Genomic DNA, 24,580 nt, shown 5'->3' on the forward strand with positions numbered 1-24,580 from the left:
TCCTCTTGTGCCCCCCCCCCCGCCCCCCCACAATGTCCACCGTCTTCTTCACCCAAGCCGCTCTCATCTCAGAGCATCTCACTTTCTCTTCCACCCTCTGCTCCTCCCCGCTTCCCTTCCAGGTTCCAAAAGGCTCCAAATGACCCTTACTATTTCACGGAGCAGTCGCGGGTTCCCCAGTTCTAGATCCCAAACTCAGCTCCGGGTCCACTGTGGCAGATCGACGCGAGTCAGCAGCTCAGAGAACAAAAGGGGTCTTGGTTCAGGTGGCCGAGGCTGTGAGCAGCAGTCACCGCGTCCATTACACGTGTGACCCCGCGAGACAGGCGTGAACACGACGCTGGATGCACGGTGCGTGTCTCCTCAACGCCGAGGGCCGTTCACTGTCCCCCCCGGGCCTTTAGAACAAGCTCTGGCCCCGCCGACAAGGCCCTCTCCGCTCTGACCTTCAGCCCGCCTCCGGGTCTGCTGTGCACCCTCCCACACTCCGGGCCCGCGCTGGGCCCTCGCCCTCCTTCTCCTCCCTCAGGGCCTTTGCACGAAGTTCTTCCTCCACCGCCTCCCCGCCAGAGGGGCGCCTCCCGCCAGCTTCTCTGCTGGCACCGCGACGTCGCCGTCTTCCTCAGCGCCGAGGACGCTCATTCACGGGCCTGCTCACCGCGAACCTGCAGCGCCTCCGCCCGCCCAGCGCGGCCTCCTCGGTGGTGGTGTCCCGGTCACCGCGGCTCCGCTCCTCGGCCGGCCATCTGGCCACGCGCCGTCTGGGTTTGGGCGCAGCGCCTCGTGCTCCTGGTCCAGTGGGCGGCCACCGCGAGACTACAGCCCCCACAATGCCCCGCGACCCGCGCCGCGATTGGCTGAGCCCCGAACTGCGGCCAATAGGACGCGGCCTTGTTGGCAGGTGGCGCCGGTCCCGTAAGTGCCGGCGCACCGGACCCCCTCCCGCCATGGGCAGCGCCGAGAGCCGCGAGGGTCGAAGGGCGTACTTCGGATTGGACCAGGAGGAGCGGGTCCGGGTGCTGCAGGGCATCCGGGTGAGCGGGCGGCCGGCGGGCGGGCGTGGAGGCGTCTGCCGTCGCTCGCCGCGAGAGGGCTGCGAGTTCGGAGGGCGCCGCAGGCCTGGCCTCCTCAGGGTGGGAGGACGGACGGAGACCGGGGGGCGGGGCCTCGTTACCTGGACCCCTGCCCGGGTGCGCCTTGGACATTTGATCCTGTGCCCTCGCCGCCTGTGGACGCCCAAGCGTGTACGAGGACAACGAGCCGCCCCCCCTTGGGTTCCGGAGCCGCGCTGCTGACCTGACTGACCACCTCCCGTGCCAGTCCCCCCAAGTCCCCCCCCCGCCCTGTTCGCTGGCCTCAGGGCCTCCTTGTCCCTCGAGGTGCCGGCCTGCTCGACTCGCGATCTCCGCACGGCTTGTGTTCGCGCCCCCAGTTTGCCTTATATCCGCTCTTGCGTTCTTGTAGTTCAGGTCTCACGTGAGGATCCTTTCCTGACCATTCAGTCCAGAGTGCCTGCCCATCCCCGCGGTCGCACACTGGTTTTTGTCGTAGCGCTCGCTCATCTCCATTTGAAACTTCTGTTGATGCTTTACTTCTTTGTGTGTCTCCGGCCGCAGTGTAAGCTGCTTGAGGCCAAGGCTCTTGTGTGACTGCAGACTCTATCCCCAGACTCTAGAAGAAGAATAAAAGCAGCTCACGTTTGAGTGCTTAGTGGGGGCCGTGGGTTGTGCTAAACCCTTGACGGGTACCCTGTCATTTAATTCTCAGCAGCTCTCTGAGAGGTCGGATTCTGTTTGCCCATTTTATGGATGGAGGACAGGCGAGGCACTGAGACATGAAGTACTTACCCAGGGTCACCTAGGTAACAAGCCAGCGAGCTGGGATTGCGCTCAGCGGGACTCCAAGGACTGCTCATTGAATGCTTCCTCCTGCACCTCTGCCTTGCACGTAGTGGGTGCTTTGTAAACCATTGCTGAGTGATTAAATGGACGAACCCCAGTGAAGCAGGCACCAAGTGTCCATGGAATGCACAAAACCTGGCATAGGTGAATTAGTTAATTAGGGAGCTGGCTCAGAAAAGGACATCAGGGCACTTCCCTGATGGTCCAGTGGTTAAGACTCTGTGCTTCCACTGCAGGGGGCAAAGGTTCGATCCCTGGTCGGGGAAGTTCCACATGCCACGTGGTGTGGCCAAAAAAAAAAAAAAAAAAAAAAAGAAAAGAAATGGACATCAGAAGGTCTGACTTCTGGATAGTTGCTCATTAGCTGTGTGACCTGGGGTGAACAACTTATCTTTTGAGTCTCAATCACCACATCTTTTCAAAAACGGGGGCAGGCTGTGATAATCCTAGGTGCTGCCTTGGATAAGATGATGTGTGTGCACGTGTTTAGAAAAAGTACAGAGTGTTTTGTGGGAGCCTCTATTCTTAGCGTGCCTACTTAGCGTATTTGGTACTTGCTAGGTGTTATCCAGTCTTGACCTGGCTTGGGGCAAAGTCAAAATGGAGAGAAGACGGCTCCGCTCACGTTGGAAGGTGAGAGGCAGTAGCCGAATCAGAATTTAGAAAGATGCCCCAGGCTCTGTGTGGGCGCTCTCCCACTGTTGTCACCTGCTTTGGAGAGTGTTGGAAAGTTCAGTCAGTCAGAGTCTTCTAAGGGAACGTCTTCTTTTTTTTTTTTAACATCTTTATTAGAGTATAATTGCTTTACACTGGTGGGAACGTCTTCTAAGTGGACAGAGGAGCATCATCTCTTTCGGGTTTTATATCAGACAGGCACATTTTATTTGTAGTTCTCTTAGCAGTTCTGCAAGGTACAAATTCTCTTTAAAAATGGAGAATCAGGCTTAGCGAGGTTAAGGAGTTTGTCCAAGGTGTTACTTCTGGGACTTTAACCCAGATCTTTTTGGGTACAAGAAGTAGCCTTTTCTCACGACTCCAGCTTCCCCTGCGTGCTCCCAGTGATATGCAAGGCAGTGTGAAAATTCGGTGACAGCCTCTAGCTGTCCTGACAGGGTGCTGGTGCCATGCTTAGTTCTACCAGAGATTGTTAAAACTAGAGGGAGCTTTGGGCAAACTCATCAGAGGGAATAAAGAACTTGTCTAGAGGCATACAGTTGGGGGCACCGCCCCATGCTCTGAGACCCCTTCCTTCCTTCCTTCCTTCCGTCCTTCCATCCTTCTTTCCATCCACCCGTGTGCCTGTTTTGAGAGAGGGAGACCAGAGAAAGGAGGTGATGGCAGTGCAGTGTTTGGTGTAAGGTTTTTCCTGCTAGCAAAGTGACTCAAGGGTTGGGAAGTCCACCTTGTCTTTAAGCAGGTGAGTGAAAATCACTAGAAAAGATCATTGGATGAACCAAACGAGAAGTTAATTTAATAGAAGGTATAGAGGGTGTGTGCCAAAGAAGAACATCTGCCCGCTCCTTCAGAGAAAGTTAAATATTCTTTTTTTTTTTTTTTAATAAATGTATTTATTTATGGCTGCGTTGGGTCTTTGTTACTGCGTATGGGCTTTCTCTAGTTGTGGAAAGCGGGGGCTATTCTTCGTTGCGGTGCATGGGCTTCTCATTGCTGTGGCTTCTCTTGATGCAGAGCATGGGCTCTAGGCGCCCTGGCTTTGGTAGTTGTGGCTCGTGGGCTCTAGAGCACGGACTCAGTAGTTGTGGCTCATGGGCTTAGTTGCTCCGCGGCATGTGGGATCTTCCCGGACCAGGGATTGAACCCGTGACCCCTGCATTGGCTGATGGATTCTTAACCACTGTGCCACCGGGGAAGTCTGAAGTTAAATATTCTTAAAGACCTCTTGTATTTAATGCCCCTGGCCTGGTCCTGGAAAGCATTCTAGTTTCCTTAAAATTAAATGCCAGGGTCTTGCTAGTTTGCATACTTATTTGCATAAATTTACATAGTGAGTTCAAGCCCTAATTCCGAGGAAGGTAAAGGAAATTTAATTAATGCAAAAAGCTGCAATTATATTCACCTGTTTTTCAGAGCAAGCGTGTGTGAAATACATAAAGATTTCATTTCAACCAGTATGTTTCATCTCATCCTCCAGTAAGAGGAGGTACACACATGGCCACAACATCCCGCGTGTGACTGTCCCCTCTGCCCCTGCACAACCATCTTTGGTGACTCAGCTGAAGTTGGTTGCATGTCAACATGCAGACCCCTGTTCTCCAGCCTTTGCCTCTTCCAACCACTTGGCTCCCGCTCTCCTTCCCGGGTCACTTCCCAAGGCTGCTGCTCTAGCTGTGTCCCAGGCTCATTTCACCCTCAGGGCTATACCACCTTTACCATCATTCATTGCCATGGGAGGCAAGTCTGGACCACTGCTGAGGGGAAGGTCTCGGAGGAGGTCGTGGGACACAAGGGACAGCACCCCGTGTGCCCACACCAGAGAGGCCACGTGTCCCCGACGTGTGGGTACCGCTTCACCGCCACCTCAGCAAGTGCTCACTGTGAACTGGGCCTGGCCTGGCAGAGACTACAGGGGACAATGTACAGGGCCCTGCCTCATGGAAACCTCATCCCAGGAGGGGGAACTGACCAAGAGAAAGAAAGAAGAGGCAGAAGAATAAGAAAGAATTGCAAGTGCCATGAAGAAAACAAAAAGGACGTGAAGAGTGATGGGGCTTCCTGCTCAGGTGGGCTGGTCAGATAGTGCTGTTCGGATGAGGTGACGGTGGCGACGGGCCTGGGCCAGCGGGGAGAGGCTTCTCTGCTCTGGACTGAGTGGTTTCAGGCCACTGTGTCACCTGGTCCCCAGGCTGACCTCGTGAGATCTCATCCCCATGCAGAGGTGAGGAAGCAGGTTCAAGGAGGTGAAGGAACCCCCGTCACAGCGAGTTGGTGGTGGAGCTGGAAGCTCAGACTTTCCGGCTGCATAGCCTGTGTGCTTGGCAGCCACACGGAGGTAGGGATGGTGGAGAAAGTTGGCCAGCTGATGAGGGCTAGGTGGGTGATGCAGGGCTGTTTACACGTTTCTCTGGAGGCAACATTGTGGTTCTCTATTCAGGGGTGGAGCTTTGGAAAGATTTTATCTGATGATAGTGACTTTAAAAAATGGCTTTATTGAAATGTATTTTACATGTAAAATTCACCATTTCAGGGATTTTTTAAAGCAAATTTACAGAGTTGAGCAACCGTCATTCACAGTGGGATTTTAGAACATTTACGAGGCCTAAAAAGTTCCCTTGTACCTATTTGCAGTCACTCTCCACTCCCACTCCCACTCCCAGGTAATCACTAAGCCTTCTGCCTCTGTGTTGTTTGCATTTTCTGGACATTTCTTGGAAATACATCATGTATCTTTCGTGTCTAGTTCCCTTCACTTAGCACAGTGTTCTTGGTGTTCGCTCCTCCACGTTGTGGTATGTATTAGTCGTTCCTTTCTATTGCTGAATAGCATCTCATTGTATGGATATTCTGCACTTTGTATATTCAGTCAAACAATGATGGCTATTTGAGTTGTTTCCAGTTCTTGACTATTATGAATAATGCTGCTGTGAACATTTGTACATAAGGTTTTTTGTGGACATTTGTTTTCATTTCTGTTGGATAGATAACATAAGAGTAGAATTGATGGGTCATTCTGTTTATGACTGTGGTGAATTATTAGGTTTAACTTTTTGAGAAACTGCCAAACTGTTTTCTAAAGTGGCTGTACCATTTTCCATCCCCCTCAGCAGTATATGAGGGTTCCAGTTTCTCCATACCCTCAGCAACACTTGTTATCATCTTTTTGATTATACCAATTCTAGTGAGTGTGAAGTGGTATCTCGTTGTGGTTTGAATTTGTGTTTCCCTAATAACTATTCATGTTGAATGTTTTTTCATGTGCTTATTTGCCACCCAGATATATTTGTTTTTGGTGAAATGTGTATTCAAATCTTTTGCCCCCTTTTAATAGCTTTTGATGGGGTTGTTTGTCCTTTTCATTGAGTTATAAGCCCTTTATCATATTACGATTTACAGATATTTTCTCCCAATCTGTGGCTTTTCTTTTCTTTTTCTTAATGGTGTCTTTGAAGTGCAAACATTTGTAATTTCGATGATGTTTAACTTATTTTTTTCTTTTAGTGATTGGGCTTTGGCATCATATCCCAGTAATCTTTGTCTAACCCAAGGTTATAGAAATTTTCTCGTATGTTTTCATCTAAGGGTTTTGGCTTTTATACTTAAGTCTGTCATCCATTTTTAGTTAATTTTTGTGTATGATGTGAAGTAAGGCTCTAACTCGTGTTGGCAAATCACTCTGCCATTTTAGGGTGAAAGCAGCCATAGACAATATGTAAATGAATGGGTGTGGCTATGTTCCAGTAAAACTTTATTTTTTTAAAAAATATTTTATTTATTTATTTATTTATTTATGGCTGTGTTGGGTCTTCGTTTCTGTGCGAGGGCCTTCTCCAGTTGCGGCAAGTGGGGGCCATTCTTCATCGCGGTGCGCGGGCCTCTCACTATCGCGGCCCCTCTTGTTGCGGAGCACAGGCTCCAGACGCACAGGCTCAGTAATTGTGGCTCACGGGCCCAGCCGCTCCGCGGCATGTGGGATCTTCCCAGACCAGGGCTCGAACCCGTGTCCCCTGCATCGGCAGGCAGACTCTCAACCACTGCGTCACCAGGGAAGCCCCAAACTTTATTTATAAACTCAAGTGTTGGGTGGGATTTGGCTCGAGCACTAGAGCTTGTTGAACTCCGCTCTAAATCCATCTTTTTTTGTTTGAAATATTTAATTTTCTCAAACTACATTTGTTGAAAAGACTGTCCTTTTCCCATTTGAATTACCTTGGGACCTTGGTGAACATCAATTGATCATAAACATAAGGGTTTAGGGTTTATTTCTTGACTTCAATTCTGTTGAGAATTCCATAGATCTGTGTGCTGTGTGTCTGTCTTTTTGCCAGTACAACACTGTCATGATTATTGAAGCTTTGTGGGAAGTTTCAAAATTGGGAAGATTAAGACTCCAGTTTTGTTCTTTTTTTCAAGATTGTTTGGCTATTTTAAGTCCTTTGCACTTCCACATACATTTTAAGATCAGTTTGTCAACTTCTGTAAAATGCCTATTGGGATTTTGATGGGGTTTGTGTTGAATCTGTAAGATTACTTTGGGGAGAATTGCCATTTTAACAATATGGAGTCTTCCAATATGTGAATATGAAATCTCTTTTTCATTATTTAGATCTTTTAAAGTTTTTCTCAGTAGCATTTTATACTTTCAGTGTACAAATCTTGCATTTCTTTAAAAATTATTCCCAAGTATTTTATTCTTTTTGATGCTATTATGAATGGAATTGTTTTCTTAATTTCATTTGTGGATTCTTCACTGCTAGCATGTGGAAATACAGTTGATTTTTACAGCTGATTATTTGTATATTGATCTTGTGTCCTGCAATCTTGCTGAACTCATTTTTTAGTTCTAGTGGGGTTTTTTGTGTATGTGGATTCCTTAGGATTTTATATGGGTAGGGGTCATGGTGTCTGCAAAATGAAGACAGTTTTACTTCTTCCTTTCCAGTCTGGATGCCCTTTCTTTCTTTTTCTTCCCTTGTTGCATTGGCTAGACTCTCCAGTACAGTACTGAGGAGAAGTGGTGAGAGTGCATGTCCTTGCCTTGCTGCTGAATTCAGGGAGAAAAAATTCAGTCTTCCACCATAGAGTATGTTAGCTCTAGGCTTTTTATAGTTGCTCTTTATCAGATTGATGATTTTATCTTTTAATATTCTCCATCACCTCTTCCTCTCTGTCCTTATATCCTGTTTTTCTTCTGTAAGCTTGTGGAGTACAGAGACTGCTCTTACTTATTTGCTTCTGGATCATTAGTAGGTGCCTGCTGGATTACATGCTTGGATGGACGACTTGTTGATTGTTTTTACCCACGCTGGTGATCTGCAGCCTGAGAATCTTACTCTACTGCTTTTTACTCTTTCGAGGCTTTGATACAAACTTGTTCCACACGTGTGCAGCAAACTTCCTTTTATACCTTGCCGTTGCCCAGTGACATGCATCTCGAATGTCTCAGTGTGATCCGCCTTATCGTGTCGCTTTACCTCGCGTCTTTCGTCTTAGCTCACTGCTTAGGGTTAGTGTGGAGAACAGGAGATCCCAGGGGACCTGGCCTGGAGCCCTGACTCTCAGAGGGGTATGTCTCCCTCCTTATGTGCAGGACAGGGCCGCTCTCAGTGCAGGTGCCTTGACAGACGTGGCCACGAGTCCTCCTCACTCTTCTCCTGCTCAGTGCTCTACCTGGCTGACTGTCTGGTGAGCGCCATGGATGGGCCACAACAGGAAATGCCAACTCAGAAAGCCAGGAGTCAGATGGCCCAGTTCTCCCCAGCTTTGCTGCGAGCACACATCTGCGTCTGGCGGTGGAGTCTGGCATCGTGGCTTGGGTACGGGTCCCGCGGCCGGGCACTTTCCAGGTGGGTTCTCCTTGATGCTCCCAAAACACCACATCTCCTGCTACTCAGGAAACAAAGGAGCCGATTCTTTAGGGAAGCAGAGCACTTTTGGTCCCTCCACCTGGCCCGCAGCTGCTGAGGGTGAGGGTCGTCCTAAAGATGAGACAGTGCCCTCATCACTCAGCTCGGGGCTCTCAGACTGACGTGTACAGGGACAGCTAGGGCTTCTCTGAACACCCTGTACATTTCCTCCGGGTAGTACTGTGGCGTAACCAGTGATGACATTTACCTGGTGTGAGAGCTCAGGTGACTCTCGGGTGTGTCTCTCATGTAAGATGAAACTCCATCCTGGTACCTGTGGCTGTGCACAGTGCAGTGTTGAAGATCTTTCTGTGTCAAGGATAAGCCGTAAAGTAACGTAAACGTAAGGAGGGTTGTTGACTTTGGCTCCTACTAGGTTCATCTCGGGTCCACTCCCTCGCTGGGAGGTCTTGGACCCCGTGGGTTCCACCCTGGAGGGAGGTCACCGCATGTCTTCCGCAGCAGCCCTGGTCTCCAAGATCCCACCTGCCGTCTCTGCAGAGTGTTGCCTGGTTCCGCCCTCTTGCCCTCCTGTGCTCCACCCGGGCCATCTCTTTTGTCCTCATGTATGAGCTGTTGACCTCCGGGTTCTAAACATCCAGACCATAGGTGTCCCCATGCTGCTGGCCATGTCCCCCTGCAAGTCTCCAGGGCACCTGTGATTCACTGCATCCCCCCGCTGCCTCTCCCACTCTCCCTGTTGCTGATGTGTGAAGGTCCATCCAGCTGGTCCTCACACCGGAAGCTGATCCCACGTGCCCTTTTCCTCTGCATCTAATGACAACTCTTGTGTCTTCCCTTCCAGCTGCTTCTGTTTAATCCTTTCCTCTTTATCCTCAGGAACTCTTGATCTCAGTCAGGCCCGCCCCACCTTCCCCTTGCCCATCTGATAAATTGTTCTTTCTCCCAACAGGCTTGCCTGCCACAAATCTGTACTTCCTGGCGCTAGCAGGGTAATGTGTTTTTTTTTTTTTTTAAAGTTTTAGCTATTTTAAAAAAATTAATTAATTAATTAATTTATGGCTGTGTTGGGTCTTCGTTTCTGTGCGAGGGCTTTCTCTAGTTGTGGCAAGTGGGGGCCACTCTTCATCGCGGTGCGCGGGCCTCTCACCATCGCGGCCTCTCTTGTTGCGGAGCACAGGCTCCAGACGCGCAGGCTCAGTAATTGTGGCTCACGGGCCTAGTTGCTCCGCGGCATGTGGGATCTTCCCAGACCAGGGCTCGAACCCGTGTCCCCTGCATTGGCAGGCAGATTCTCAACCACTGCGCCACCAGGGAAGCCCCGGTAATGTGTTTTTTAAAGGTACATTTTACTTTTGAGCAGCTCTCAGGCAGTGGGGATAAAATCCAGACAGTCCCAGTGGAGGTCCCTCCCTTCCAGGCCCAGCGGCCTTGCTCTCAGAGACGGCCCCCCCCACCCCCCAGCTGGTGGTGTCAGTGATCGTTCAGGGTTAAAGCTGAGGTGCGACCCGCTTACTTCCCACCCATACGTGCTTCCCGCTGTCTCCAGGTTCAATGCAGATTCCTGGGCCTGGCTCCGGAGGCCCTCTGTGTGCTGGTGCCACCTTCTCCTGTCGCCACCCGTCCCTCGGGGAGGACACGTGCTGCCGTGCTGTTTCGAGCTTCTGTGCTCCTCTGTCTGCAGGGCTCTCTCTCCCTTCCTTGGCTAAGTTCCTCCTTGGCCTAGCGACCAGTTCAGGGGTTCCCTCTGTGCTGTCGCTGGTCACTGTCCTGGGTTGGGGGAGCTCTGCCCCGTGAGCAGGACCTCGTCTCCTGGTCTCTGGCCCCAGCATGTGGCCTGGAACCGGGCTCAGGTCAGCAAGATCCTCGTTGGACAGAGGTTTAAGCTACTGGCTCCATATTTCTTGGATGAAACCATCAGCCCAGAAACTTTGTGGTATTAATCGACAACATTTAAAACTTGAGGCTTTACATCAATTCAAGTTTTAGTTTTTTTGGGGGAAAAGAATTGAAAGTCTGGTCCACGTTTCCATGTGGCGACCCTTGGCTGGAGCTACGAAGTAGCCGCCCTCTCTGGGGCTTTGCTGTCGCCTGTCCTCGCCACGTTGTCCTGGCACTGCTGCTTTGCTGCCAGGCCCGCCTCATTTGTTTTTGTCACCTGCCTGGCCCCGTGGGCGTCGGTGGTTGCCACCTTTTTGGGGGGGCCTCCAGGACTCTTCTCGTCCAGATACTCGGATTTAAATCTGTGGATCTAATTTCAGCTCACAGAAAACTGAAGGACTAGCCAACAAAATCTCCACAGCAACAGCCGCAGGCAAAGCAGAGGAATCTTGTTAGAGTCACAGGAGGGCAGCGCCTCCCCGGGGTCAGGTGTCTGGGCCCCAGGGGCCGCTGACAGACGGGCACACGCCGGGTGTGGAACCCGCTGGTGCTCGGCCTGCGTGGAGGAGCCGTGGGCCAGGAAGGCCGAGGGCAGCAGGCTGCACTCGGCGGGGGCTCGGAAGGCGGCGCGTGCGTGGCCGCAGCGGCGGCCGTGCAGGCCTCGCTGGCTGCTGACTCGGGCCAGCGGCTTCTGCCCCCCCCCCCCCCCCCCCCCCGCGTGAGGACGTGAGGATGGTCCCCTGGTGAACACCAGAGCCTTCCTGACGCAAAGAGCAGTGCTTGGGAACCAGCCTCCACCTTGCGGCTTCTCAAACGTGTCTAGATGAGTAGCGTTCTCAGACGAGAAAGGTCTTGATTTTCGTACTGCCGTTTCACTAATTCAAGTAGGCTGTCTGTTTTGTGAACACATGCGTGCTCCCCCTTCCACCTCCCACCCCGGGCTCAGTAAAGCACCATACGTGGCAGGAAAGGCGATTGGCAGATCGTGTTTGTCTTGGATTGGCCCTCCTGTGTGCCCGGTGACGTGTCCCCTTGCCACGGAGTGGCTCCGCGTGGCTGTCAGCACTGAGCGTTCTCTCAGGGGCCCGGCTTTGGCTCCGGTCGTGGCCCCTGCACTTAGGACCCTCCGTGATCTTGGGTGAGTTGTGTCCCCTCCTGGTGCTCACTCCTTCGTCTGTGAAATGGGGTGGGCTTGGCTGGGAGCCTGGCAGGTGGAGGTGCTTGTGTACCTGGGCTGGGCTGTTTGCGTCACTATTTTTCCGTGGGAGCCCCTGGCACCCGCTGGGTTGAGTTTCTCCCGCAGCCCTGAGCTCTGTCGCCCCTTCCGGAGTGTTGGGGACATTTCACCCTCTCTCCAGTCTGCCTGCCCCGGCGCTCCGATTCCTAATTTCTTGCCCCAGATTTGCCGCTCCCCGTGTAACGTGTCTGTTTCCTGTGGATCGGAGCTGTGGGACAGACTCAGGACCCGCGCACACAGAGCAGTTCCGGGCTTAGGGAGGACGTGCCCTCTCCAGCGAGCGGCTGTCACCTGCCCTTCATCCGTTCCTTTAAGGCGGCAGAATGCGTCTTACGTTTACATGCCGGCTGTCCCCAACTCCTCGTGAATCCTTGCAGGCTCTCCTAAGCCTCCACGAGGAGCATGCCTCCCCTCTTCATGTAGGAACGAGGTCGCGCTGTGTGGACGGCGCTGCAGACCCCTCCGCTCGCCGCCCGTGCGTCCAGGTGCCGGGCCACTTCACTGTGTGCTCCCCTCACCCCGCAGCGTCCTCTTCCTCCTGCCTCCGGTCCTCTGCGGGCTCAGCCCCTCGTCCTGCTTTGCCGACTGTCCTGTCTGCTCCCAGCGGCCCGTGGCCTCTCTCCCCTGTCATCCCGGGCCCTCGGCGAGCGGAACCCTGGACTTCCCTGGGTGCTGCCCCTCTGTGCCCGTGCCCTTCCCCTCTGGAAGCCCTCAGCCCATGTCCTCCGTGTGCCCGTGTTACCCCTGTCTGACCGCGGGCCTTTGAGGACGATCTTCTCGCTGCCGTGTCTCCACTCCGCTGCACCAGTGCGCCGACGGCCCCGGGCCTGTGGTCAGCGTCACCTGGTCCGTGTGTTTGACGAGCACTGGAGCAGCTCAGTGTGCTGGGCGCTGAAGACACAGCAAGAGCCAAACAATCCCCGCTGCCCCGGAACCTGTGTCCTGGTGGGAGTGACGAGAAGCAGGTGCAGTGGAGGGTGTTTTGTGAGGAGGGGTGGGAGGGGGGCACAGAGCCTCGGAGAAAAGGGAGGCCGGGGGAGGGAGAGGGGCCGCGGGGTCGCGACCTCTCTGGTTGTCAGGACACGCAGGAAGGGTGTCTGTGGCCAAGACGCTGGGACCCGGCTGGGGTGGTTCGGCTTCCAGCGAGCTCGGCTCTCGTCCCTTCCCAGCCCTGCCCGCCTGCCTACGAGGCTGCTGAGCGGTGGCACCTCTTCTTCTCCCGTACTGGGGGCGAGTCGGGGAGCAGCCTTGGCCCCACGGCAGCCTCAGCCCTGGAGCAGGAGCCGGGCAGCCCGCCCTGCAGCTCGCGGCCCACGGCCAGTGCACTGGCCTCCGCGCTGCTGCCAGGGGGACAGGCCATCGTGCTAGCTGGCAACGCTGGCAGGGTGTGGCCCTGTGGTGACTGTGACCGGGCTCTTCCCCTCCGTTGGGTCGGGGGCTCTGCTCACTCCCGCCACCTCTCCTGCGCCCAGAAATGGGCAAGGCCGTGGCACTTTTAAAGCAGCGCCTTCTCCCCAGCCTTTTGCTTGTGGGGCGGCCGTGCTACTTACAGGCCCAACTGGTTGACAAGGAAACTCTTTGGGAACTTGCCCTGAACTCAGCTGCTCTTGGGCGAGGGAAGCGATTTGGTCCCAGTCCTGGGGGTTAGGTCTCCAGCCGCGGCGCTTGTGGGAGGAGAGAACCCCTTCCCGGGCTCCACGTGGTTGGCGTGACTCGTGCAGGTGCCAGTCCCGGGCACCACAGTGCTGGCGGGGAAAGTCCGCCTGCACGGAGTCCCCGTGTTACTCCAGGCTGAGGGCAGGTCCACGTCTGAGCCACAGGACATCAGCCTTGGAGGGCGCTTTGAAGAGTCTGCCCAGTTAAACTTTGTGCAGGTTGCGGAGGAGGGAAAAGGCCTGCCGAGGTCACGGGGCCACACGCGGAACAGAACGGCCGGTCACAGTGCTCAGCGGTGACCCATGACTGTCTGTGCTGTTGACTGGTTCTCGTGTTTTTACGCACCCGGCGTGTGCCTGGTGTGACGTAAGGCTGTTTGTACGCGGCCTGCCTTTCACGTGAGAGCCGGTGGTGGTGGTTCGCTCTGTGCCCGCTGCCCTGTGCGGCTCACCCCATGTGGTCCTCACGAGTTGTTTCCGTGACACAGACGAATACGCTGACTCAGGCAAGGAGTCCCCTGCCCGAGGTCACACAGCTAGTAAGTTGCTTAGTTGGGATTCAAACCCAGGCCCATCTGACCCCAAAGTACTAATTCCTGAGCTGTGTGGCAGCCAGTCCAGCCTGCGGGGCCCCGTTTCCAGGTGCTGAACGGAAAGCTCTGGGGAGGTGAGGAAAGGGGTCAGGGACACACAGCTGGTGTGGGTGGGCTCCTCTTTCCCTGCACTGCGCTGGGTGGGACCCTCCATCCGCTGACCACACAGGACTCCATCTGGCCGGCTGTGACGGCCCAGTGACAAGTGCGCCTGTGGCACCGACTTCCCAGACCCGTTTGGCTCTGGGGGCCTCCACTGTGGTTCTGTTGGTGCAGGGAGTACTGCCCAGATGGTGTTTACACACTACTCTGTGTGTGTGTGTATTTGTTGATTAAAAATATTGCTGAATTTTGTAGCAACATTAAAAAATATTATAAATCTCCTGCCAGCGAGAAGCTTGCCAGTGTTTTCCTTAACCCCTTACTCACCAGGTGGTGCGGTTCGGTGGGTGCCCCCCCGCCCCCGGGGCCAGGACTAGGAAATCAGAGCCCGATTCCCCTGTGCAGAACCCCCCGTAGCTTCCCTCGCCCTTGGGTCACATTTGGGCTTGGGATCTCGGTCTGCCTCTCCGGCCTGGTCATCTGGTCCAGCCTCCTCCTCACACACGCCTTTGTTAGGCCCTCGGACAGGCCAGACTCGGCCCCTCTCACAGGCTTTGCACTCATCCTCCCCTCTGCTCAGAACTAGATCCTTTTTCCTTGGATCTCAAGATGTTGTTGTGGCGGGGCCTCCTCCCTCCAGGGCGGTGGTCTCCTGTTACTGCCATCTCCTCTGAGGGGTCCTCCTGCCACCCCATGTGCACCCGGCCCTGCCGGACTGTATTTTATTCTTTCCCAGCACTTACCACTAACATGCTTCACAGATTTTAAAGACATATTTTGAAATAGAGATCCCCTGTAATATTGATAGGTGGAAAAATCCACCTCTTACCCTTTACCATCAGTCCCTGTTTCCCCCCTCCCCCAAGCCCAAGGCAACCAATCTAGTTTCTGTCTCTAGAGATTTACCTGTTCTGGACGTTTCACATATGTGGGGTTATACAGTATGCGGCCTTTTGTGTCTGGCTTCCTTCACTGAGCAAGATGGTTTTAGGTTCGTCATGGTGTGGCCTGTGTTAGTAGTTCATCCCTTTTTATGGCTAATATTCCATTATTTTTGTTCACCTACCCGTCAGTTGATGGATATTTGGGTTGTTTCCACCTTTGGCCATTACAGATAATGCTGATGTGAATGTGCATGAGCAAATCGGTGTGAATGTGTATTTGCATTTCTCTTGAGTGGGTACCCGGGAGTGAAATTGCTGGGCCTAATGGTGACTCTGTGTTGAACTTTTGAGGAACTTCCAGACTGTTTTCCACTGTGGCTGCACCATTTATTTGCCACCAGCAGTGTATTAGGGTTCCAGCTTCTCTATGTCCTTGCCAATACTTGTTACTATCTGACTTCTTGAATATAGACATTCTAGTGGGTGTGAAGTGGTATCTCATTGTGGTTTGAATTTGCATTTCTCTCATGACTAAGGATATTGAGCATCTTTTCATTTGCTTATTGACCATTTGTGTATCTCCTTTGGAGAAATGACTCTTCCGATTCTTTGCCCGTTTTTAAATTCGGTTATTTTTCTTTGTATTATTGAGTTGTGGGAGTTCTTTGTATATTCTAGATACATGTCCCTTGTCAGATATATGATTTGCAGATTCTGTGGGTTGTCTTTTCAGCTTACTTGATTGTGTCTTTTGAAAAACAGAACTCTAATTTTGATGAAGTTCACTATATGTTTTCTCTTTGATTGCTCATGCTGTTGGTGGCATATCTACAAATTCACTGCCAAAGCCAAGGTCATAAAGATTTATGCCTGTGTTTTCTTCCAAGAGTTTCATTGTTTTAACTCCTGCATTTAGGTCTCTGATCCCTTTTGAGTCAGATTTTGTATATGGTGTGAGGTAGGGGTCTAACGTCATCCTTTTGCACATGGATGTCCAGCTCTCCCAGCACCATTTGTTGAAGAGACTATTCTTTCCCCATTAAATGGTCCTGGCACCCTTGTCAGTCAGTTGAGCACAGATATGTAGGTTTATTTCTGGGTTCTCAATTCTCTTCCACTGCTGTGTATGCTTGGTCTTCTCTTGTTCTATAATCATTAATTAGCTATTTGATTTGTATCTGTCTTAAATACTAGAGGGACTCAATTATTATTATTATAATCTTTACCTGCTAAAAGAAATGGTCATGGTAAAAAACTGAAACACAGAAGTGCCGAAAGGGAACGTCCTGGCCTGGCTACTCCTGCCCCGTGTGCAGGACATGCCCCAGGATGTCTGGTGTGTGCTCTGAGTGGATGCGTACGTGGGGAATGTGCGTGTGCCAGGGTCAACGTGTATATATTGCAGGTCTGCGTCTTTATAATTGTGTATCTTCTTTACAAAGTCGAGCTACAAAGTGTCCTCTGACTCTCACGGGTCAGCGGTGGCATCCTTCCATGGCAGGCACGTCTTACCTGTCCTTTCTCGACAATTCCGCGGTGTTTCATAGGAGGCGCGCCATCATTTCTCTGACCACTGCCTGTCGTTGCTGTTATGTTGTTTACTTCTCCTGTGCGAGTCCAGCGCCGCTGTGCACACACGTGGGAGCACTTTCCTCGCCTGGATCCCTGAGGTGGAGCTGCTGATGGTGGACTTCGTCCTCAGGTCATCTTAACGTCTCCCCTCGTTGTGCTTTGTGATGCCTTGCACATACTGGGCACTTAATACATATTTATTGATGTAAACTCTTAGGGGTTATTATTCTGGATTCATCCCTCGCTGGCTGTTTGATTTCAGTCACCTGTTTTATGACACCCTCTTACCCATTTCACTTCCTCTACAATGAAGGAAAGATTTGATTATCCAGTCGTCACTGGGGGAGCCAGGGTGAAATGAGTCAGGCCGTGCTGGATTTTCTGCTGTGACTGTGGCCCTGGTGGAACTCAGACGGGAGGGAGAGGTGGCCCCGGCCCTCAGGGTATTTACAGACCATTAGGTGAGGCCGGTAGAATGTGAGGCACTTCCTAAGAGGTGCGCCTGTTATAACAGGGAAAGGATTGGGAGAAATGGTCCTTAAGTTGGGTGCTGTCTGGAAGAGCCCACCGTAGAGGGACCCTGGGACGCCCACAGGGAAGGGGGAGGTTTGCACAGCTGGAGACTTCCACCCTCTGTACAGGGTGGGGCTGCAGTGGTTCTCAGCAGAACGGATTCAGGGCAGGTGAGAAGAAGGGGAACTCGGGGTCCCCTGAGTGTGTGGGAGCAGCTGGGAAGCCAGTGGGGGACACGCTGTGGCCCGTGGAGCCCAGGCTGGGCGTGGCGTTGACCTGGCGGGTGCCAGGCCAGCACGAGAGGTTCCTGTGTGGAATTCCTTACGTTGTTGGAGTTGGTCTTGCGGAATTAGTCTGCTCAGAAATCTGGGGCGTGGGTAGAGGAGAGTCTTCACTTCCAGAGGGTTCTGTCATTTAACTGTTCCCCTCAATCCTTCCCACAGCTGTCTGAAAATGTGGTCAACCGCATGAAAGATCCCAGCCAGCCTTCCAGAGCGGGGCCGCTGACCCCTCCAGCTGCCGCCCTTGGCTCCTCTGAAGGCCGGGAGAAAGGTAGGCCAGGGTGGCAGTTCTGGGCGGGGACGGAGTGGGCGGTCCTCCTGGAGATGAGCTGCCGGCTGAGCCCGCGGGTGGTGCATGACGTGAGCGCTTCCCAGGAGAGAGTGGCCCCCGAGCCGGGCGCTGTCCTGTTCAAGGACTGCAGCGCCGTGTAGTCAGAGCCTCTGTGACCATGACCAGGGCCAGAAGTTCCCCGCTGTTCCAGCTTCTCCGCACACAGGCAGTGAGTGGGTGACCTTGGCGCCAGCCCCAGAGCTCTGACCTGCCCTCACGCTCCGGGGTCCTGGCCCAGCTCCTGGGACGGTGCTCACGGGGCTTCCAGGAGGGTCGCCACCCCGTGCCCCCGGCTCCTTCCCCAGCTCGCTGCGGAGCTGCTGCCTGAGCCGGGCTGGAAGCGCCTTTGTTCCCCTCTGTCGTGTCCGTCACAGGTGAAGAAACCTGTGCTTTTCTCCAAGTGACTCCTGTTAACAAACAAAGGAACAATAGAGTTTGAGTGGAGAATGTATGGTGCAGAAATATTAAGATACTACAAACAAGAGAAGTCCTCGTGGCAGCTGATTAATGAGAAGAGCTCGTTGATGAGAATCTAGGTCCCCCTGCTGTAACCTGAGGTGTGAGTTGTACACTGATGGGCTGGAGGGGCCTGGCCGTGCGGGGCATGGATGCCGTCCCGACCCACAGTGAGTGACTGTGGCCTCACGTTGGAGCTGTCTTCTCCACCGATCGGCCCCATTTGGGTGCAAGCACGTAGGAGGCCACGCCCTCGTGTCCACCCGGCATGTCCTGAGTGCCAGCCAGGGATGCGGTCACAAGGCGCGCGCTGGCACATGCAGGCAGGGAGACGGGGACCCTCCCCCAAGGCAGCCCAGCTCCCGTCAGGAGCTGCGTGCGCAAGCCTGTGGCTTACAGTGTCACACGACAGTGCGACACGCAGCAGAAGCCCGCAGAAGACGCCCTTGTCCTTTTCCAGGGGGTCATCCTCACCGTCTCTCCAGCCGGCTGGAGAGAGGGTTGAAGAGGCCTAACGTGAGTGAGCGAGCTGTAGAAAGGGAGAGGCAGAAGGGACGAAGAGGGCAAAAATTGCTGAAATATGTCAGGCCACATCAGTTTCAGCCTTGGAAGAGAAAAGAAGCATTTGTTTCAGTCTTGCTACGTTTGAGCAGTTTAAAAAGCAAGAAGAGTGGTTCATCTGTCATGTGGTTTTGGTTTAACAAAGTACGTTGCTGTTTGAGGGTGAGTTTTGAGTTTCTGAAGGCTGGATTCGTCAGCATGGGCGGAATGCCCTGAAGTGGACTCATTTTAAAATACTTTTACTTTTAAAATGCAGTGTTTGCTTTTACTTCAGTGATAGAACAAGATTAGAAAAAGAAGTTAAACCCTTACGCCAAACCATACCCCAAATGCGTGTCAGAGGGAGTCACAGACTGAACTGGGAGAGGTGAAGGCATGAAGCTAGAGCGGCAGGTAGCCTCCTAACCCCGTATCAGGCGAAGAGACCTTCAGTGAAGGGGAAGAGTGGAGACTGTGACTGTCACAATTAGAGACGGTTGAGAAGAAATAAATGAACAAAGAGTGACAAACTAGGGAAGCAGAACCCACACGGAGTGAGCAGTGTTCCTATGTAAAGAGTCCCTGAAGCCCTCTGATGGCTGCACGGAGAATGTGTACAAACGGTCAGAGAGGTGACGGGAGTCCCAGCTCCACAGAGGCTTGACACACTCTAACTGGCAGGCTGCCACAGAGCGTGGGCGCGGGGGTCTGGCCACGGGCTCTGCGGTGGGTGCATGCGCTACTTTTGTAGTCGTGAAAAAGGAAAACTGTATAGAAAGCAGAAATAAATGTGATAGACCTTATGTCACTAGAGTTGTTGTAAGTCAGGCCCTAAGCCCAGGGAGCGTTCACGTCAGATCCACACCAGGCAGCGGTGCCTCCTGCACGTTCCCGGCCGAGGACCTGGCGCGGGCCCAAGGGCTGCCCTCCCCGGCCCAGCGTGCCTGCCCGGCCTTCCGGGAGAGGCGTGGGCCCGGGTGAGTCCCGGGGTGCTGTGCGCGGTGGGGTCCTTCCCGAGGGGCTGAGCCCCCCAGCCTCCGAGGTCAGCAGCTGAAAAGGTCTTGGGAGAAGCACCCCCTCCCGTCTTCCTCCCAAAGCCAAAAGGTCTTGGGAGAAGCACCCCGTCCTGTCTTCCTCCCAAAGCCTGGTTCTCCGGCCGGGTCTCGTGTGGCCCGCGTGGCTGAGCGTGGAGGCCTGCGATGGGGTGGAGGACGTGTGACCAAAGCCTGAGCGGAGCGGGGATGCTGAAGCCTGGGGCAGTGGAGAGGAACAGAACGTCAGGGTCACTGCGCGGTGGGAGAGGAGAGTGAATTGGGTTTGCTCGGACATCCCCACGTTCTCGGCCATGGGAAGGTAGACCTACTGCGACAGCTTAAAGAGCCCAGTACTACTAGAGGTGAAGCAGGTGAAAGGTTGCATAGATGTCCTTAAGTGGGGCATTGGCCACATTCAGGATGAGAACCCTACAGAAAGGGGTCTGAGAGAAACAAGACGCGAGGAGCCTCCCCCCCCAGCCCCCGCCCTGCCACGCCAGCCGAGACCCCGGGGCTGTGCTTTCAGCTCGGACAGAGCAGAGCTTCCCGCAGCCGGTCTGGCCTCTGGGGAAGGTGACCTGGATTCCCAGTGGCCGCAGAGGGAGGAGGGGGGATTTGGATCACCGCACTCAGGTGTCCACGCTGACCCAGCGACCAAACCGTCCTATGCAGGGGACGGGCAGAGGGGCCTTCGGGCCACCCCTCTCCTGCCCACAGAGTAAGGCTGTGTTCTGTGTCTGCCTGGGGCACATCCATCCATGGGGTGACGTCCTGGGCCCTTTCCTGGGTGACACTATGCCTCTGTCCGTCTGTGGGTTGCTGCTGATGGACCGACCTTTTCTTCTCCCCCTTTGCAGAGTCTAAATCGCCCAGGCCGGAGAGTGGCGGTGGCCGGCGGCCCTCGGGAGCGGAGGTGGATCTCCTCGAGAGGTAAGCCGAGGGCCCACTCACCCCGGCCTTGCGCTCTGGCCCGATGCGCCTTCCTCACCGGGTACCTTCTCCTCCTAAAGGCCGAAGTGTTTGCGTCACAAATGCCGTCTTATTTAGGTGGGATGCCAAGCCTGTGATTTAGGTGGCACTAGTCCCAGTGTTTAGATGAAGACACTCCCGGGTGTGGGAGGGCCAGGACTAAATGGCCGAGTGGCCGCACTGCTAGCCTGGTGCGTGCCGCTGTGTTTGCAGGAGCTGCCTCCGCAGGACTGGCTCCAGGGTGTGGGTGGCCTCTCCCAGCACAGGCCACGGCCCGAGAGCTTCCCTGCCTGGGGGCTGGTAGGCCAGCAGCCGGGCCCAGAGGTGCCCAGAGTGCACCGTGAGTCTCCAGGCCTCGGGGAAGGCGGAGCTGAGCGCCCCTCTCCCTGGGGTGTCGTCCGCGGAGCCCGGCGTGGCGTTGTCACAGCGCTGACTCAGTGAGCCGTCGGCTGGTACTGAGGGACCTCGTCTGCAGCCTCCGGGCCGTGGCCTCTGTAACAGGGACTCGGAGTTAGCGTAGGGGCCCCCCGGTCAACCACGGCTGGACGGCTCCCTCTGCAGGTCAGGCCAGCCATGGCTGTTCCGTGGTCAGGGGTCAAGACCCCACCTTCTGAGAATTTCCAGTCCTTAATCCCAAGAGGCCTCCCAAAAATAAATAACCAGAACCTTTTTAAAAAAATACTTTGAAAGAATTTTAAAACGTTGAAGTAACACATGCTAATGGAAGACTTAGGATAATACATATGAAAGGAAAAAACCTCCCATCAATTCATCATCCCTTGTTAATATTTTGGACTATTTCTTTCAAATGTCTTCTTTCCTCTAGTTTAGGGTTATTTTCTCAAAGTCATGTAAAACTTTGTGTCTTGCTGTTTTTACCAGTCTTCTAATTATCTTGCATTTGTTACACCTCGTCGTAGGCGTGTTTATTGCCGAAGGCGCTGTATGTGGGTGCTCAGTTTTAGAGCAGCGCGTGGCACGGTGGGCCACGTGGCGCTGAGGGCCTCACGTCTGGCACGTGCCCCCAGGCCGACCTGCTGCGGCCCTTTCACTGTGTGCATTTTCTACACCCTAATAAATAACACTTCTGAGAACATCTCAGGGCCAGTAACTTTTTCTCTCTCTAGGATGATTTTGTTAGGAAGACTGGAAACAGGTCCAAGGATAGGGACACGTTCAGGATGGAGAGCTGAATATTTAAAAGGCTTCTGAGCCTTCCCGCCTGCGGGTGGGGGAGGTGGGCTGCACCCCCTCTGCCCCTCTAAAGGTGCGGCTCGAGTGAGGGTTGATCCCCTGCCCCGAGGATCTCTCATTTGGCGTTTGGCTGTCTGATTCCTCACCTGGTTGTCAGGCCTCCTGCTCCCAATCTGTATTGTTCTGGCTGAGAAAGTGTCACACTGTCCCCGCACACGCCACTCCCAGGGGATTGTCACTGGTGCCTGACCCTCTCTGGTGGCCGCAGCGTTCCACCAGCCTTCACATCCCTGGCCCCTGGCAGATGAAGCGAGCTATGTCTGCATCTGCGTCTCCTGTCTCTCCCTGGCCCAGGTGTGACAGGGAGCAGGCCGTGGTCCAGGACGAGCTGCTCCAGGTGGCGACGAGGGACACAGAGGCGGCTGCCAAGCCCCGGAGCGCGTCCCTGCGGCAGGGGGAGAGCGGCATGGACCTGGAGACGCAGCGGTCCGCCCAGCTGGTGAGTGTGGGTCCCTGGCTGGCCTCCTGGCTCAGTGGCTCTGGGAAACAGAGGTTGGCCCTGGAACCTGATGGGTCCGAAGTCCCAGCTTCTCCTCTGTGGAAAGGGTGTCTTTCTAGGGACCAGGAGCGGGGGTTCTTATAGCCCCGGGTCTGTCATTGATTTGCTTTGTGGCCTGTGGCCTCAGGTCTGCACAGTGGGAGCTGGATCGTTGGGTGCTGGGTCCCGGAACCTCATAGGTGTAAGTGCCGTGAGGACATGTGTTCCAGGAGGGTGCAGAGGGAGAGTACTGTGGGCCTGGGGCCTTGCAGCAAGCCAGAAACAGGAGGAGAAGGCCCCCTGGGTGCGGAGCCGAGCTATCCGCCCGCTGGCTGGGCGCATCCTCCAGCCCCAGGCAGCGTCTCGGACCGTCCTGGTGGTCACACTCAGGCTTGCCTGCGGCTCGAGAGGAGGTGGTGAGTCGGGGGCCCAGCAGTGCTGGCAGATCGCGGAAGCACACCGGGACGGCTGTTGCCATTCTGGGTACATTTAACTGACGGGAGGTACCATCAGGGTCTTTCTGCTGTGGGTGCAGGCTGCGTGTCACAGCACGTGAGGTCACAGTGCCCCAGGGGCCACCATGTCATCACGGCCCGGGTCCCCTCTCCTGTGGACCCGGTCGCACTCAGCAGCGGGAGGAGGATGTTCCGGAAGCCCCAGCACAGGTCCTCTGACATCCCTCTGCCTGGACGGCGCCAGGGCCTGTGGCTGGGCCAGCCCTCGGCAGAGGGAACTGGGAGGGCTCCGCTGGCTGGAACTGGGGCTCTTTTCTAATCACGTTTGCGGGGAGGTGGGGGTGGGCATCCGGATGGAACTAGGACCGTCAGGAAGTATTAATTCTCTCAGTGGTGGAGTGTGGGGTGTTCCCACACGTCCAAGGAATTCTCGACACCAGCCGCGTGTCCTACAGTTCAGATCAGTTGTGACACTGTCTACCCGCGGTGGCATCAGATCCCCAGGTTAAGGGCTTCGTCCCACAGGGCTGCCCCCCCCCCGACCTCTCCCCCAACTTCGGATGCCAGTTGAAGCCAGGTTGTCACATGTGCTTCTGACCCGCCAGCTGTAGATCAGAGGTTCCCACGACCCCCTCCTCAGGTTTGATTAACTTGCTAGAGCAGCGTGCTAGAGCAGAACTCAGAGGAACACTTTACTTACTAGATCGTAGGCTTACGATAAGAGGATGTGACTCAGGAGCAGCCTGATGGAAGAGACGCACCGGGGAGGGCGTGGGGAAGGGTCCCGAGCTTCCACGCCCCTCCCCGCACCCCACCCTCCTCTCCCAGTCTCCACGCCTTCCCAGCCTAGACGCTCTCTGAACCCGCTCCTTTGGGGTTTCTATGGAGGATTCCTTACATGGGCGTGATTGACTACATCACGGGCCCCTGGTGACTGATTCCACCTCCAGCCCCGCTCCCCTCCCGGAAGGTCAGGGGCCGGGACCCACGTTCCAGGCCTCTGATCACACGGTGGCTCCGCTGGCATCCAGCCCCATCCTTGGGTGGTTTCCCAGAGTCACCTCATCGACATAAGGAAAGACACCTTCATCCCTCTCAGCACAGGAGATTCCAAGGGTTTCAGGAGCTCTGTGCCAGGAGCAGTGGACAAAGACCAAATACATCTTTCTTATTATAAATCATGCTGTCATGGCCGGGAATGGGGTGGGGAACAGCTGTAGCAGCATCTGGCACCACGTGCTCCAGAGGCCACGGCCAGGATACCGAGAGCAGCTCACCGAGCTCCACAGAAGGAAGCTGGATGGTGTGAGGGCGCCACTTGGACGCCCCCTCCTGGGAGGGAGAACGGGCCTCTACCCAGATGTGCAGATCATGCAGCAGGCACGTGAGACACGCAGGTTGAACTGGGCCCTCGGGAAATAGCAACAATGTAGGATCCTCGCCCCTGGGAAACTTTCAGCCTAGTGGGAAGACAGACTTGAACCAAAAGCTGGAAACGGCCAAACTGTTACAGTGAATGTGAGACGGAGGCAAAGAGAACATGCCTGGGATGCAAAGGCCGTGGTGTCTGCCGAGGGAGCAGCTGGGCTGAGCCGGGCGGGCGGGCGGGAGGCGGCACTGGACGTGGTGAGGGTGAGCGAGCGTGTGCGCACCGCAGGAGGCCGTGGACGAGGAGCCTGCCCAGCGACGCCGAAACTGAGACGGAGCCCCGGGAGCTACAGGGGTGGGGGCTGTGCTGTGACCTGTGGCCGCCTGGTGGAGAATCATGATGCAGAGAGACACCTGGTGAGGACAGGCAGGCAGCCCGACAAGCTGGTGGGAAGGACCCAGGCCGGGGACGTGCAGGGTTCGTCGGTGTGGATGGAGCGAAAGCGCTGGTGCCTGGGACAGTTACACAGTGGG

The 24,580-nt window shown here is 54.7% G+C and overlaps 1 protein-coding gene across 3 annotated transcripts in view; it reads left to right on the forward strand.

Moving 5' to 3' along the window:
• Positions 1–815: 815 nt before the first annotated feature.
• Positions 816–24,580, forward strand: part of CHCHD6 (coiled-coil-helix-coiled-coil-helix domain containing 6) — a 131,335-nt gene continuing 107,570 nt past the window's right edge. For 2 of the 3 annotated variants that reach the window (XM_082345313.1, XM_082345314.1), the window contains exons 1-4: positions 816–1,034; positions 17,324–17,432; positions 20,380–20,452; positions 22,040–22,184. In XM_082345313.1, the coding sequence (XP_082201439.1) occupies positions 831–1,034; positions 17,324–17,432; positions 20,380–20,452; positions 22,040–22,184 (531 nt within the window). In that variant the 5' untranslated portion in view covers positions 816–830. The remainder of the gene's footprint in view (positions 1,035–17,323; positions 17,433–20,379; positions 20,453–22,039; positions 22,185–24,580) is intronic. The other variant, XM_082345315.1, reaches the window with a different exon arrangement.

Source organism: Balaenoptera borealis, assembly GCF_965194805.1.
Source record: "Balaenoptera borealis genome assembly, chromosome: 12".
Lineage (NCBI taxonomy): Eukaryota > Metazoa > Chordata > Mammalia > Artiodactyla > Balaenopteridae > Balaenoptera > Balaenoptera borealis.